This window comes from Ictidomys tridecemlineatus, chromosome 9 (assembly GCF_052094955.1).
Source record: "Ictidomys tridecemlineatus isolate mIctTri1 chromosome 9, mIctTri1.hap1, whole genome shotgun sequence".
In the NCBI taxonomy this organism is placed as follows: domain Eukaryota; kingdom Metazoa; phylum Chordata; class Mammalia; order Rodentia; family Sciuridae; genus Ictidomys; species Ictidomys tridecemlineatus.
Window position 1 is genome coordinate 63,701,491 of NC_135485.1, and position 14,151 is coordinate 63,715,641.

At 33.9% G+C, this 14,151-nt stretch overlaps 1 protein-coding gene across 2 annotated transcripts in view; it reads left to right on the plus strand.

Annotated features, from left to right (window-relative positions):
* Cops4 (COP9 signalosome subunit 4) overlaps positions 1 to 14,151 on the plus strand; it is a 34,109-nt gene that overhangs the window by 9,099 nt on the left and 10,859 nt on the right. For both annotated transcript variants that reach the window (XM_005339315.4, XM_040292219.2), the window contains 6 exons: positions 31 to 110; positions 3,826 to 3,977; positions 4,521 to 4,624; positions 8,171 to 8,324; positions 8,487 to 8,637; positions 11,028 to 11,198. In XM_005339315.4, coding sequence (XP_005339372.1) covers positions 31 to 110; positions 3,826 to 3,977; positions 4,521 to 4,624; positions 8,171 to 8,324; positions 8,487 to 8,637; positions 11,028 to 11,198 — 812 coding nt within the window. The remainder of the gene's footprint in view (positions 1 to 30; positions 111 to 3,825; positions 3,978 to 4,520; positions 4,625 to 8,170; positions 8,325 to 8,486; positions 8,638 to 11,027; positions 11,199 to 14,151) is intronic.

Sequence of the window (14,151 nt, forward strand, 5' to 3'; positions counted from 1 at the left end):
GAACATTATTTTTGTTTAATATTACTTTAGGTATCGTCAGATTCTGGAAAAAGCCATTCAGTTAACGGGTGCAGAACAACTAGAAGCTCTGAAAGCTTTTGTGGAAGCAAGTAAGTGGGATGAAAATTTAATTTTGCCTTTTATTTTTGAGCTAGTACTTTAAAACTTTTTAAAACCTTGTTTTATATCAAAGTATCCATGTTAAATATGCATTGATATTGATTGATTCTACATTTTTTAATCTGTTTACAACTTGTTTATTGTTCAGTGAATTATATTCTAAATTACCGTCCCAATGAAGGTTTTGTGTAGTTTTGATATAGTACCTGATGAAAGACAGTCTAACATAATGTAAAGAGAATGGTTTGGATTAAATTTCTGGTGTGCTATTTTATGATCTTGAATAAGTTGTTTAGCTTTTTAGTGCCTCCTTTTCCTCAAAAATGAGCATATGATAATTATTTTGTAGAATTGTTGGGAGATTAAAACAGTTAATAAACATAATAAAGTGCTTAGAAAAGTACCTATCAAATAGTAAGTCTTATGTACTAGTTATTGTTTATTAATGTTACAAATTTCCTCTTGAATTGGAAACTAGAAATTTTCATTCTTTGAGATCTAATTTTCCCCACTCCCTGACTTTAGACATATCCATTTATCTTGACAATCACTCAAAACTTAAGTTGGAATTTATAATGACTTAACAATATTAATAGTACTTGGTGGTACTTTGTAGTTCACAGTATGTTTTCACTTACATTGTCCATCATTTAAGAGTCCTTTTAATAATCCTATGACTAGACAGTATTGGTATAGATATGCTGTGTATATTATAAAATGAATCTCAGGATGAAGTGATTTTTCTTTTTTTAGCTGCTCAGTAGTAGAGCCAGATAAGAAACTAGGTTTTCTGACTTTGTGTCTTCATTTACTTATATTTCCCTGAGTCATACTAATTTGTGTAGTAATTTCTTTCTGTTATAAGTGCATAGTTGCGATTATACTGAAAGTGTTTTAAGTCACATCCAGTATTATCTAATAATGAATTCCAATTAATATTTTGTAAGCTAAGTAATTATAAGTGCTATAAGTTACTGCCTCAAAAAATCAGAGCCTGCAATGTGAGAAAGACTGGCAATGATTTCAGAAAACCATTTGGAGTGACTTTATTGAGAACATTGCATGATAGTAGTAAAAGAATAATGCTTTTTATAAACTTAAATCTTTACATAAACTTTGAATCCTGGGGCTGGAATTGTGGCTCAGCGGTAGATCGCTCACCTAGCACGTGCGAGTCCCTGGGTTCGGTCCTCAGCACTACATAAAATAAATAAATAGAATAAAGATATTGTGTCCAACTACAACTAAAAAACAAATATTAAAAAAAAAAAACTTTGAATCCACTAATCCCCCAAGAAAAGCAGGCTACTGTTAAAATCATTAATATAATTTGAACAACTTTTGAATCATTATTTATTTTCATAGTAACTTGGATTATTTAAGTAGTGGTTCACAAGCATGATACGTTTAAAAAAATATAATAGTCTGGGATGTAACTCAGTAGTAGAGCCCTTACCTAGCATGGGCCTGACTCTGGGTTCAACCCCCAGTACCACCAAACAAAACAAAAATATAATAATAGTGTTAATAGTAATTAACATTTGTTAAGTGCAGTGTGCCAAGTATTGTTTAAAGTGCTCTGCATATATTATTGAATTCAGGCTTCATGAAGTAGGTAGATGGTATTATCCTCATCTTACAGATGAGAAAACAGAAGCATAGAAAGAAGTTTCTGAGGTTATATAATCAGGAATGGTAGAAACAGTGTGGCTTCAGAGCTTTTTTTGTTTATCACAGGAATATCTCATAAGTATTTATAATGTTGATACATCTAATGCTGACTGAAGTTCTTTCTGTCTTTATTTGGAAAGTACAAGTGGTGTTAACTGTACTGCAATACTTGCTTTATTTAAATTTTATGAAAATTTATTTATTTGTTTTAATTAGGTAAATATGACAGCAGAATGCATTTTGATTCATTGTACACAAATGGGGCACACTTTACATTTCTCTGGTTGTGCACCATGTAGCGTCACACCATATGTACAGTCATATATGTACTTAGGGTAATAATGTCCATCTCATTCCACCATCTTTCCTGCCCCCATGTCCCCTTCCTTCCCCTCCCTCCCTCCCCTTTGCACAAAGTTCCTCCATTCTTTCCCTGACCCCCCATAATGGATCAGCATCCACTTATCAGAGAACATTCAGCATTTGTTTTTCTCGGACTGGCTTACTTCAATTAACATGATATTCTCCAGCTTCATCCATTTACCTGCAAATGCCATGATTTTATTCTCTTTTAATGCTAAGTAATATTCCACTGTGTGTATATACCACAGTTTCTTTATCTATTAATCTATTGAAGGGCATCTGGGTTGGTTCCACAATTTAGCTATTGTGAATTATGCTGCTATAAATATTGATGTGGCTGTGTCCCTGCAGTATGCTGTCTTTAAGTCCTTTGATATAGACTGAGGAGTGGGATGATGGGTCAAATGATGGTTCCATCCCAAGTTTTCTAAGCAATCTCTATACTGTTTTCCATATTGGTTGCACCAATTTTCAGTCCCATCAGCAAAGTATGAGTGTGCCTTTTCCCCCACATTCTCACCAACACTTATTCTTTTTTTTTTTTTTAATATTTTTTTTAGTTGTAGGTGAATGCAATACCTTTGTTTTATTTATTTATATGTGGTGCTGAGAATTGAACCCAGGACCTCACATATGCCAGGCTTGCGCTGAACCACAACCCCAGCCCTTGTTTGTAACCCCCGTTCTTACTGGTATGAGATGAAATCTAGAGTAGTTTTGATTTGCATTTCTCTAATTACTAGAGATGTTGAACTTTTTTTTATATATTTGTTGATCGATGATATATCTTCTGAGAAGTGTCTGTTTAGCTCCTTAGCCCATTTTATTTATTTATTTATTTATTTTTTTATTGATTGTTCAAAACATTACAGAGCTCATGATATATCATCTTTCATACATTTGACTCAATTGGGTTTTGAACTCCCATTTTCTTAGCCCATTTATTGATTGGGTTGTTTGTTTCTTTGGTGTTAATTTTTTGGAGTTATTTATATATCCTGGAAATTAATGCTCTATCTGATGTTTGTGTGGCAAAAATTTGCTCCCCAAATGTAGACTCTCTCTTCACCTCATTGATTGTTTCTTTTGCTGAGAAGAAGCTTTTTAGTTTGAATTCATCCCATTTATTGATTGTTGATTTTATTTCTTTCCCTTTAGGAGTCTTGTTAAGGAAGTTGGGGCCTAATCCTATGTGGTGAAGATTTGGGCCTACTTTTTCCTCTATTAGGTGCAGAGTCTCTGGTCTAATAATACCTAGGTCTTTGATCCACTTTGGTATTATGGGTTTTTTTAAACATCTTTTTACGCTATGGGGGATATAAACACATACATTAAAAATATGGGTGTTTCAATGCCTTTGCTTTGTAGAAAAATAAAAAAAAAGGAAGAGAATAAAATTCTTAACCACTAAACAAAGCTTCTTTCAAACATCTGTTTCTTTGAATACTCATGGTATCTTTACTGTTTGGGTGTATTAATTTTATAATCAAGTAATTCAGCAAAAGGAAAACTGATTGTATAATATAAAATAAGGGTATGGAAATCCCTGAATAATGCATTGAAGGGTGTCCTAATGTAGATTTGTCTTAGTATTAATTTTAAGGAAAAGTTGATTGCTTAATGAAAATTTATGAATTGCTCATTTTTTTTCTCTTATTTTTTTGAAACAAGTGGTAAATGAGAATGTCAGTCTTGTGATCTCGAGACAGTTGCTGACTGATTTCTGCACACATCTCCCTAACCTGCCTGATAGCACAGCCAAAGAAATCTATCATTTCACCTTGGAAAAGATCCAGCCTAGAGTCATTTCATTTGAGGAGCAGGTAAAAATCTATAGCAGTGGAGTTTGAATTTGAGATAGCAGAAATTACTTTAGAATCTGATGTTACTAGATTCTTAAAGGAGGAATCATTTGTTTTTATTTTTGACAAAACAGTATGCCAAACATTTTACAATGCAAAATCAAAAAATTATTAGGATATTGTAATTCCAGCTGACAATTGCTCATGTATTAATATTTTATTTTATGAACTAAATATTGTTCTTTAGGCAATTTTTAAAATCCATAAAGTTATTAGGCCCTAAGTAGGAAAACTCCAGCATCATGTATGTAGTAACAAAAGCAAAATTTAACATTTAAATAAAAATATTGCCTTAATTTACTTGCAGAAGTGTGTTATTTTAGCTCACTATTTGTAATTCTGTGAATGCAAAATTCATTGAAAATTTTGGGTGGTCTAGATAAACTTTTACTATTTACTGGTCATCTTAATATATTGAATGGCAGCATTGTTACAATAATGTATCTGTTTGATTAGTTACTAATGTCAGCTAAAATAATTTAACATGTATACCTACTGTTCCAGGTTGCTTCCATAAGACAGCATCTTGCATCTATATATGAGAAAGAAGAAGACTGGAGAAATGCAGCCCAAGTGTTGGTGGGAATTCCTTTGGAAACAGGACAAAAGTATAGTAAATAGTGGATATTGGATGAAAATATATACAATTGTTCGCCTATACTTTTTCTTACGTTCTAGTGCATAAAGCAGACAATTTAATAAATTTTATAGTATGTTAGAATGTGAAAAGTGCTACAGAAAAATGAAAAGTAAGGGGGCTAAGTAGGAGCAGGTTATATCTATCACTAAATAGATGACTAAGATGGTATGTTGGTCCTGATATCACTTTCTCAAAGACTTGGAGGAGATAAAGGAGTAGCTTTATGCTGTCTGAGGGAAAAGTATCAACAGCTACTCTTGGAAGGGGTGATTAATATAAAGGCTTTAAGGGTAGGAGGTTTCTTGGAGTGTTTTCCTAAGAGGAGCAAGGAAGCCAGTGTGGATAGAGTGGAGTAAAAGAGGATAGAGAGATAGAGGATGAGATCAGAGAGTATTGGTGACCAGAGTATATGGGATCTTTATAGACCATTGTAAAACCATTGGCTCTAAGTGAAATGAGGGGGAGCCATTGGAAGATTTTAAACAGAAGAGTGACATGTCCAACTTAAATTTTAAAGAATTACTCTGGCTATTGGGTTGAGAAATAAATTGTAGACAAGCAGTAATCAAAGTAAAAATATTAGTTGAGGATTGTGTACTACTACAGATGAGATGGAAATTCTAAGAAATGTTGGATTCTGGATGTGTTTTTAAGGTTGAATGTATATTTTCTGGTGGCTTGGATATGGAATGTTCAAAACAGTCAAGGAGCTGGGGCTGTAGCTCAGTGGCAGAGTGCTTGCCTTGCACAAGTGAGGCATGGGTTCGATCCTCAGCACCACATAAAAGTAAACAATAAAGGCATGCTGTCCATCTGCAACTACAAAAAAAAAAAAATTAAATGACAACAACAACAACAACCAAAAAGAGTCAAGATAAGCCCTGGTTTTTGGCCTGAGTAATTGGAAAGATGGAGTTGCTGTCTCCTGAGTGGGGAAGAATAGGTTTATGAAAAGATCCAGAGTTACCTTTTGTACATATGATAGCTAAATGGAAATATCTAATAGGGAGCTGAATATATTAATATAGAGGTATAGAGTTCTGAAGAGAGGTGTGGGCTAGAGGTATACATTTGGGAGTAATTGGTATATAGATGAAATTTAAAGCCATTAGATGAAATCCCTAGAAGAGGGAATGTAAAAAGAGAAAAGGACTGAGTACCTAGGCCTGGAGCTCTCCAACAGTAAGAGATCAGGGGCAGGAAGATATAGTAAATGAGAATTGATCATTGGGATAAGAATAGAAGAAAGTAGAGTGTGCTGTCCTAGAAGCCAAATTAGGAATTTGTATCAAGAAGGAGCAGGTATTCATATATGATGTTGAGGGGTGAGGGTTAACCATTGGCATTAGAAATATGGAGACCACTGGTGACCTTGACAAAAGTGAAAGCCTGGAATTGTTTAAGAGAGAATAGAAGAGCTTGAGGGGGTGTGCTGTAAGATCCATAGTTCTAGGCTAGCCTTATCAACTTAGCAAGACCCTGCCTCAAAAAAAAAAAAAAAAAAATTAAAAAGGGTTAGGAGTAGAGTACTTCTGAGTTAAATCCCCCCTCCCTCACTCTGCCCCTCAACACATACACTAAAAGAGAATGGAAGAGAAGAATTGGAGACAGAGTATCGGTTACTCTGGGGTAGTTTTCAAAAAGGAAGCAAAGAAATAGGGTAGAAGATAATAGTGTAGATTAGGCTAAGAAGCAATTTTTTTCTTTTATGATCTAGTGGAAAGCAAAAAATTTGATATTGAGGAGTTGGGGAAAGAGTTCTTAAAGAAATAGCCAAAAGAGGAAGGGAATTTAATAGAGGAATGGGTTCACAGAGGGGCATAGATAGTTCATCAGTGGCAGCGTTTCTTTAGCTCTGCACTATTGACATGTTAGATTGGATAATCTTTTATTGTGGAGGCTGTTCTGTGTATTGCAAAATGTTTTGAAGCATCTGGTCCTCTACTCCCCAGATGCCAATAGCACTACTATCTGTAATCAAAATGTCTGTAGACATTGCCACATGTTCCCTGATGGCAAAATTGCTTTCCAGTGATGATAGTAACAGCTAGGGACACAGAGTATATGGATGCAATTGCTATTGATATAATCAAGTTTGTGCAAGTACTCCTTGCTTCAGTTTTCTTAGGGAAGTCAGAATCAGAGTAATCAGCCGAAACTGTGGGTAGGAGATGGGAATTATGAAATTAAGAGACAAGAATATAGACTGAATAAATGAAAATTTATTTCTTTGTTTTTCTTTGATACTGAATATTTAACCCAGGAGCACTTAACCACTAAGCCACATCCCCAACCCTTTTTATTTTTTATTTTGAGACAGGGTCTTTTTAAGTTGCTGAGGCTGGTCTCGAACTTCCTCCTATTTTAGCCTCCTGAGTTGCTGGGATTACAGGTGTCCACCACCACTCCCAGCTTGGAAACTTTTTTCTTTAAAAAATGATTGATTCTGGCTCTGTGTCGCACTCCTGTAATCCCAGTGGCGTGGGAGTCTGAGGTAGGAGAATTGTGAGTTCAAAGCCAGCTTCAGCAAAAGCGAGGTGCTAAGCAACTCAGTGAGACCCTGTCTCTAAATAAAAAATACAAAATAGGGCTGGGGATGTGGCTCAGTGGTCAAGTGCCCTTGAGATCAATTCCTGGTACCCTCACAAAAAAGCACTTTTGCTGGTCAGTAGAAAGGGTAAATTTTCCGTGAGAATTAATCTTAAATTTTGAGGATTTTGAAGTATGTAAGATTTTTAGTTATATATTCTTTGCACAAAATGTGACCAGTAGAATAAAGAAGAAAATAAAACTACCTATAATCCTACCTGCTCTCATAATTGCTATTATTGTTTTAATATATGTATATAGAAATACATTTTAATGGTATTTAAAACATACTGTTTTATTTCATTTTTTCATTTAGCAAAAAGTATATGGTGACTATATAATCAGAGTAATTATTTTAACTATATTTATGTTATAAAAGTATTCTACCTTTTTATGTACCACAACTTGACTACCATAAATACTATAATAGGTGATTTCCATTTCTTTTCAATTACAGATATTTATAAATAACTGTACAAATGAATATTCTTGTATATCAATATGTGGGTTTGATTATCTTCTTAGGATTTTTTTTTTTCTGGAGATAAAATATAGTGGGTTAAGAACATATGTAATTAAAGGATTAAAGGTTAAAGAACATATTGCCAAAAATTGTTCTCTAGGAAAGTTATGCCAAGTATAGTCCCACTAGTAGTATATGATATGCCTCAGAATTGGCAGTTGTTCTTTCAAGATCCTTGCTTTATGAGATTATCTGAGAATTATAAGCAACTAAGATATAATGTGATCAATATGATGAAATAAAACTTATGTTAAAATTTTCTATAATATAAGTCAGTAAAAAGTTTGATTTAATATATTAACAGTATATATAGGAAAGGAAAAATAACGTTTTTTATTATTGTTAAAAAGTTTTCTTTATAAAATATTGAATCATTCTGTATTTTTTTCTGATATCTTCTAGACAGTACAATGTAGATTATAAACTGGAGACTTACCTGAAGATTGCTAGGCTATATCTGGAGGATGATGATCCCGTCCAGGCTGAGGCTTACATAAATCGGGCATCATTACTTCAGAATGAATCAACCAATGAACAGTTACAGATACATTATAAGGTAACAGATAAACTTTTGTATTGGAGAATCATATTGTACTAAGATGTTCCAGATCATCTGATAAGAGCTTTTATTTTAGAAATTCTCTTTGTGTATGTGTCATTCTTTATTGCTTTTGTTTTTTAATTTTGCCCCTAATTGGAACATTTTCCTTCTCTGTAGGTATGCTATGCACGTGTTCTTGATTATAGAAGAAAATTCATTGAAGCTGCACAAAGATACAATGAGCTTTCTTACAAGACTATAGTCCATGAAAGTGAAAGACTAGAGGCCTTAAAACATGCTTTGCACTGTACCATCTTAGCATCAGCAGGTAAACACATAATTTATGCTTAGTGAAGTTAGTTATCTTTGCTTAATAATTTTAGGGTGATTATTGTTGGAAAATTTAGCAAGGAATGTCTTTTAAGTGGTGTCTTAATATAAATATGATAAATTTAGCAGGTATTTAAATAAGTCAAAAACAGCAATAAAATGAATTGTTAACTTTAAAAATTTAATATGCATCTTTTAGACTTGGCATTCATACTTTTTTTCTTTTTTGTATTGGGAATTAAACCCAGGGGTGCTTTACCACTGAGCCCCATCCCCAGCCCTGTTTTGTGTATTATTCAGAGACAAGATCTCAGTGTGGTGCTTAGGGCCTCAATAAGTTGCTGAGGCTGGTTTTGAACTGGTGATCCTCCTTTCCACACCGGCTTTTTCTTTAATAAATATAATGAATTAACTTTTTACTCAATTATAGCAGGTAAATCACTCAAGTACAAAGGACTCTTAAGACATTATGAAGAACAATAAGAAGGAATGCCTGCCAGGTAGGGTGGCACATGCCTATAATCCCAGTGGCTTGGGAGGCTGAGGCAGGAAGATCACAAGTTCGAAGCCAGGTTTTAGTAATTTAACAAGAATTAAATTACTCAAAATGAAAAATAAAAAAAGGACTGGGGATGTGGCTCAGTGGTTAAGCATCCCTGGGTACAATCCATGGTACAAAAAATAAAACAGGAGAAGGAATGCTTATTCTAGGAATGGGGATACAGCTCAGCAGTAGAGGTTTTGCCTTGCATGTGTGAAGCCCTGTTTTCCATTTCCAGTACTTGGGAAGGGTTCAGGGGAACCATGACTTTTCTAAATCCTTCTGAAATCTTCAGTCTTGGACCATATTCAGTTGAGAGCCCAATGACAAATTGAAGCCACTCATTTTGTTCTTTATGAAATAGTAGTCTGTCTTACTTTTTGTTGAGAAAATGATAGTACATAAACATGGTATTGCTTCATTTTCTAAAGAACTATCACTTCTTCCTAGTATTTCTTGCAATACAGAAGTACTTTTTATACCCAATTAATAGCATGATACACAGTTTTGCAACTTTTTTCATATGATTAAATAGTATAGTGATCTTTGTGTCAGTACACACATTCATTTTGATTTTCTATTTTCTGACTTCATCATAAAGTATATAGTTAGTGACAGACAATGTTATAGTAATTATGCACATGGTAAGTATACATTTAGGTTAAATTCCCAGGTCCAAAGGAACATACTTTTAACTTTTTAATATATACTTTAAGTTTTTAATATAAGTTATTCATTGCCCTTTAATATTACACTTAAAAAAAAAAGTTCATGAGTACCTGATTCCTCACATAGGTATTACCAAGTTTTTTTTATCTTTGCTAATCTGATAAATGAAAAATTGTGTCTTACTTTAGTTTTAATTCACATTTCATTTGTTATGAATGTTCTTAAGCATTTTTTTGTGTGTTTAAAAAAAATCAGTGTTGAAAAACCGGTATTTTCTTTCTGAGTCAATTATGTATTTATGTCCCTTGGCTATCCATTTTTTGAATTGTTCATCCTTTTCTTGATAACTTGTGAAAGCTTTTTATATATAAAAGATGATTAATAAAAATGTTTCAAATTTGTTTTCAAATTTTTTGGCTTGGTTTTTAACATCCCCCCACTCCTCCCCCCCAAAAAAAAAAAGTTCCCCAGAAGCTTATTTTATATGTGTGTGTGTGTGTGTGTCTTTTTTAAAAAATAGTTTCTTAGTTGTCAATGGACCTTTATTTTATTTATTTATATGTGGTGCTAAGAATCAAACCCAATACCTCATGCATGCTAGGCAAGTGCTCTACCACTGAGCCACAACCCCAGTCCCAAGCATGTATTCTTACCACTGAGCTATAACCCTAGTCTCTAATTTTTATATACTTACATTTATTAATCTTTCTCTTATGGTTTCTAGGTTTAGTTGTGTTGCTTAGAAATGTTTTTCCTACTCTGAAATTTATACATATTTATATATTTGTATATTATGTATTTAAAAAAATGTATATATATAAAATGTATATATATAAAATATATACTATATAATATTTATAATATATAGTTAAAATATATATGTTATATGCACATACATATATTTTTAACTATATATTATATATAATATATTTAATATATATTAAAATTCACTTTCCTCATGTTTTCTTTGAATACTTCTGATTCTCTAATTCTTGAATGTTAAGACCTCTTTACTTTCTGAAAAATTGAGAACCCTAGAGAAATTTTGTTTATAGAACATAACTACTCTGATTAATGAAGATTGACTGTATTTTGATAGGCAAAAATGAGATCATAAATTATGATTGTTTTCTTTGAAGAAACATTGTAAAAGTATTTGATGCTTATGTTTCCCTTAGGACAGCAGCGTTCTCGGATGTTAGCTACTCTTTTTAAAGACGAAAGGTGCCAGCAACTTGCTGCATATGGGATCCTAGAGAAAATGTACCTAGATAGGATCATCAGAGGAAATCAACTTCAAGAATTTGCTGCCATGCTGATGCCTCACCAAAAAGCAACTACAGCTGATGGTAATGATTATGTCTTGCACATATGTAGGTATAGCTAATGGAAAGTGTTAAATTAGAACATCTTGCTGTCTTTTCATAACATTTCATTATAACTACTTTATGATTAAAAACAGGATATGCCAGGTGTGGTGGCACACGCCTATAATCCTAGCAGCTTAGGAGGCTGAGGCAGGAGGATTGTGAGTTCAAAGCCAGCCTGAGCAAAAACAAGGTGCTAAACAACTCAGACCATATCTTTAAATAAAATACAAAATAGGGCTGGGGATGTGGCTCAGTGGTTGAGTGCCCCTGATTCAATCTGTGGTACCACCCACTCCCCACAAAAAAAGATGAATACTATATTGACTGAAGATGAATATGATACACAGACTAATTCTAGATGCACACTTCATCCAATCTTATTGCTCTGAGTTAAACCAGATCAGTGAAGGGATTATATTGACTTCATTAAATTTCTTTTGTTTAATTGCATTTAAGCAACTCATTCTCATTTACTCTCTAGAGAAGATATTTTTTCCATTGAATTTACTTTATGCAGGTCTTCAGGAAAAATTTCCTTTAATGTTTTAGAATTAGTTCTAGATCTGAGCATTTAGTTTTTAATCTTATTTAAACACATTGGGAATAGATAAGCTGATTTCCTTATTTTGCTTGGCTGCTAGAAAACTTAAAATTAAATTTGTAGCCTATTTATCTGTCAATGTACGTATGTGTTTTGATGGGAGCTGTTCTTTCTTTCTTTTTGTTATTGGGGATTTAACCTGAGGGTACTTTACCACTGAGCTATAACCTCAGCCCTTTTTCTTTTGAGACAGGGTGTCAATAAGTTGCTCAGGGCCTTGCTAAGTTGCTGAAGCTGTCCGTGGAACTTGGAATCTTCCTGTCTCAGCCTCAGGCCTGTGCCACTGAACACAGCTTCTTTTTTGGGGGGGTACTGGGGATTGAACTCAGGGCACTTGACCACTAAGGCACATCCCCAGCCCTGTTTTGTATTTTATTTAGAGATAGGGTCTCACTTGCCATTGCTGAGGTTGGCTTTGAACCAACCGTGACCCTCCTGTCTCAGCCTCCAAACCACTGACATTACAGGTGTACACCACCATGCCCAACTCTTTTTTTCTTTTTAAATTCTCTTTTTGGTGTATTCTGTGCAGCTATAGACTCTTTAAGTTGTCTGACACACCACTTAAAAGCTAGATAAGGGGGCTAGATGTGGCTCGGTGGCAGAGCGCTTGCCTCACACATGTGAGACACTGGATTTGATCCTCAGCACTACATAAAAATAAATAAACAAAATAAAGGTATGTGTCTATGTATAATTTTAAAATATATTTAAAAAGCTAGGTAAAGGGCTGGGGATGTGGCTCAACTGGTAGCGTGCTCACCTGGAGTGCATGCGGCCCGGGTTCGATCCTCAGCACCACATATCAACAAAGATGTTGTGTCAGCCGAGAACTAAAAAATAAATATTAAAAATAAAATTCTCTCTCTCTCTCTCTCTCTCTTTAAAAAAAAAGCTAGGTAAATTTTTTAGAAGTTGTTGAAATTGATATAGTTGAGCTTCAGGTATAACTTTGACTTTAAGATATAATTAATTAGATAATTTTTTTAGAAAAGAAGAATATTCCCCTAGTATCTCTGAGGAACAAATGATTCTCATGTGTGACTATATACAGAGGAAATATATGTCTTATTCCTCTTTCTTTTTAGACCCCATTTCTTTCCTTATTTATCTTTCTTGGACATTTTTGTTTACTGGTATTCCCACAGTTTACAATCTTAATTTTGGAACTGGAGGTTGAACCCAGATGTATTGTATCACTGAACTACATTCCCATCCCTTTTTATTTTTTACTTTGAAATAGGGCCTCATTAAGTTGCTGAGGCTGGACTCAAACTTTCAGTCCTCCTCCCTCAGCCTCCTGGGTTGCTGGGATTATAGGCTTGCATCATCCATGCTCAGCTCTTAACTTGCGATCTTTTTCTTTTTAAAGACTTGGGTAGTTTCTTTTATTTTTTTAAAGACAGAAAGAGAGAGAATTTTAATATTTATTTTTTAGTTTTCAGTGGACATAACATCTTTGTTTGTATGTGGTGCTGAGGATCGAACCCGGGCCGCACCAAGCTAGGAGAGCACGCTACCGCTTGAGCCACATCCCCAGCCCCTTAACTTGCTATCTTAAAACAATTTTTATTTTGACTTTAGTGGTTTCTAATATTACTAGAATTGTGCAATATTATTACTAATCTATTTTCTGTCCTATAGGTTTATCTATTTTGGATATTTTAAATAAATGGAATCATATATGGCCTTTTCTGGCTGACTTTTTTCACTTTGCATAATGTTTTCAAAGTTCAAACATAGTGCATATCAGTACTTCATTCCTTTAATATAAAGGAATACCAAAGAATATTCTATCATGGGATGTACCATTTTACTTATTTGCATATCATTTGATGGACATTTAGGTTGTTTTTATTTTGGGGCTATTAATGCTACTATGAACTTCTGCATGAATGTTTTTGTATGTATATGTTTTCAATTCTATTGAGTGTACTCCTAAAAATGGAATTACTGAATCATATGGTAACTTTGTGTTTTTATTAGTCTTTTTTTTTTTTTTGGACTGGGGATTGAACTCAGGGATGCTTAACCACTGAACTGCAGCCCAACTTCTTTTTATTTTGAGATAGGGTCTGGCTAAGTTGCTTAGGGCCTTGCTAAGTTGCTGAGGCTGGCTTTGAACTTGTTATTCTCCTGCCTCAGCCTCCTGTATCCCTGGAATTTCAGGTGTGCACCACTGCACCAGGCTAATTAGTCTTTTAAGAATCTGCCAATATGTTTTTCAAATAGTAGCTGCATTTTATATTCCTTATAACTGGTGTAAATTTTCCAGTTTTACCACAGTCTTATCCATACTTGTCGTTATATATTTTTTTATTTATCCATCCT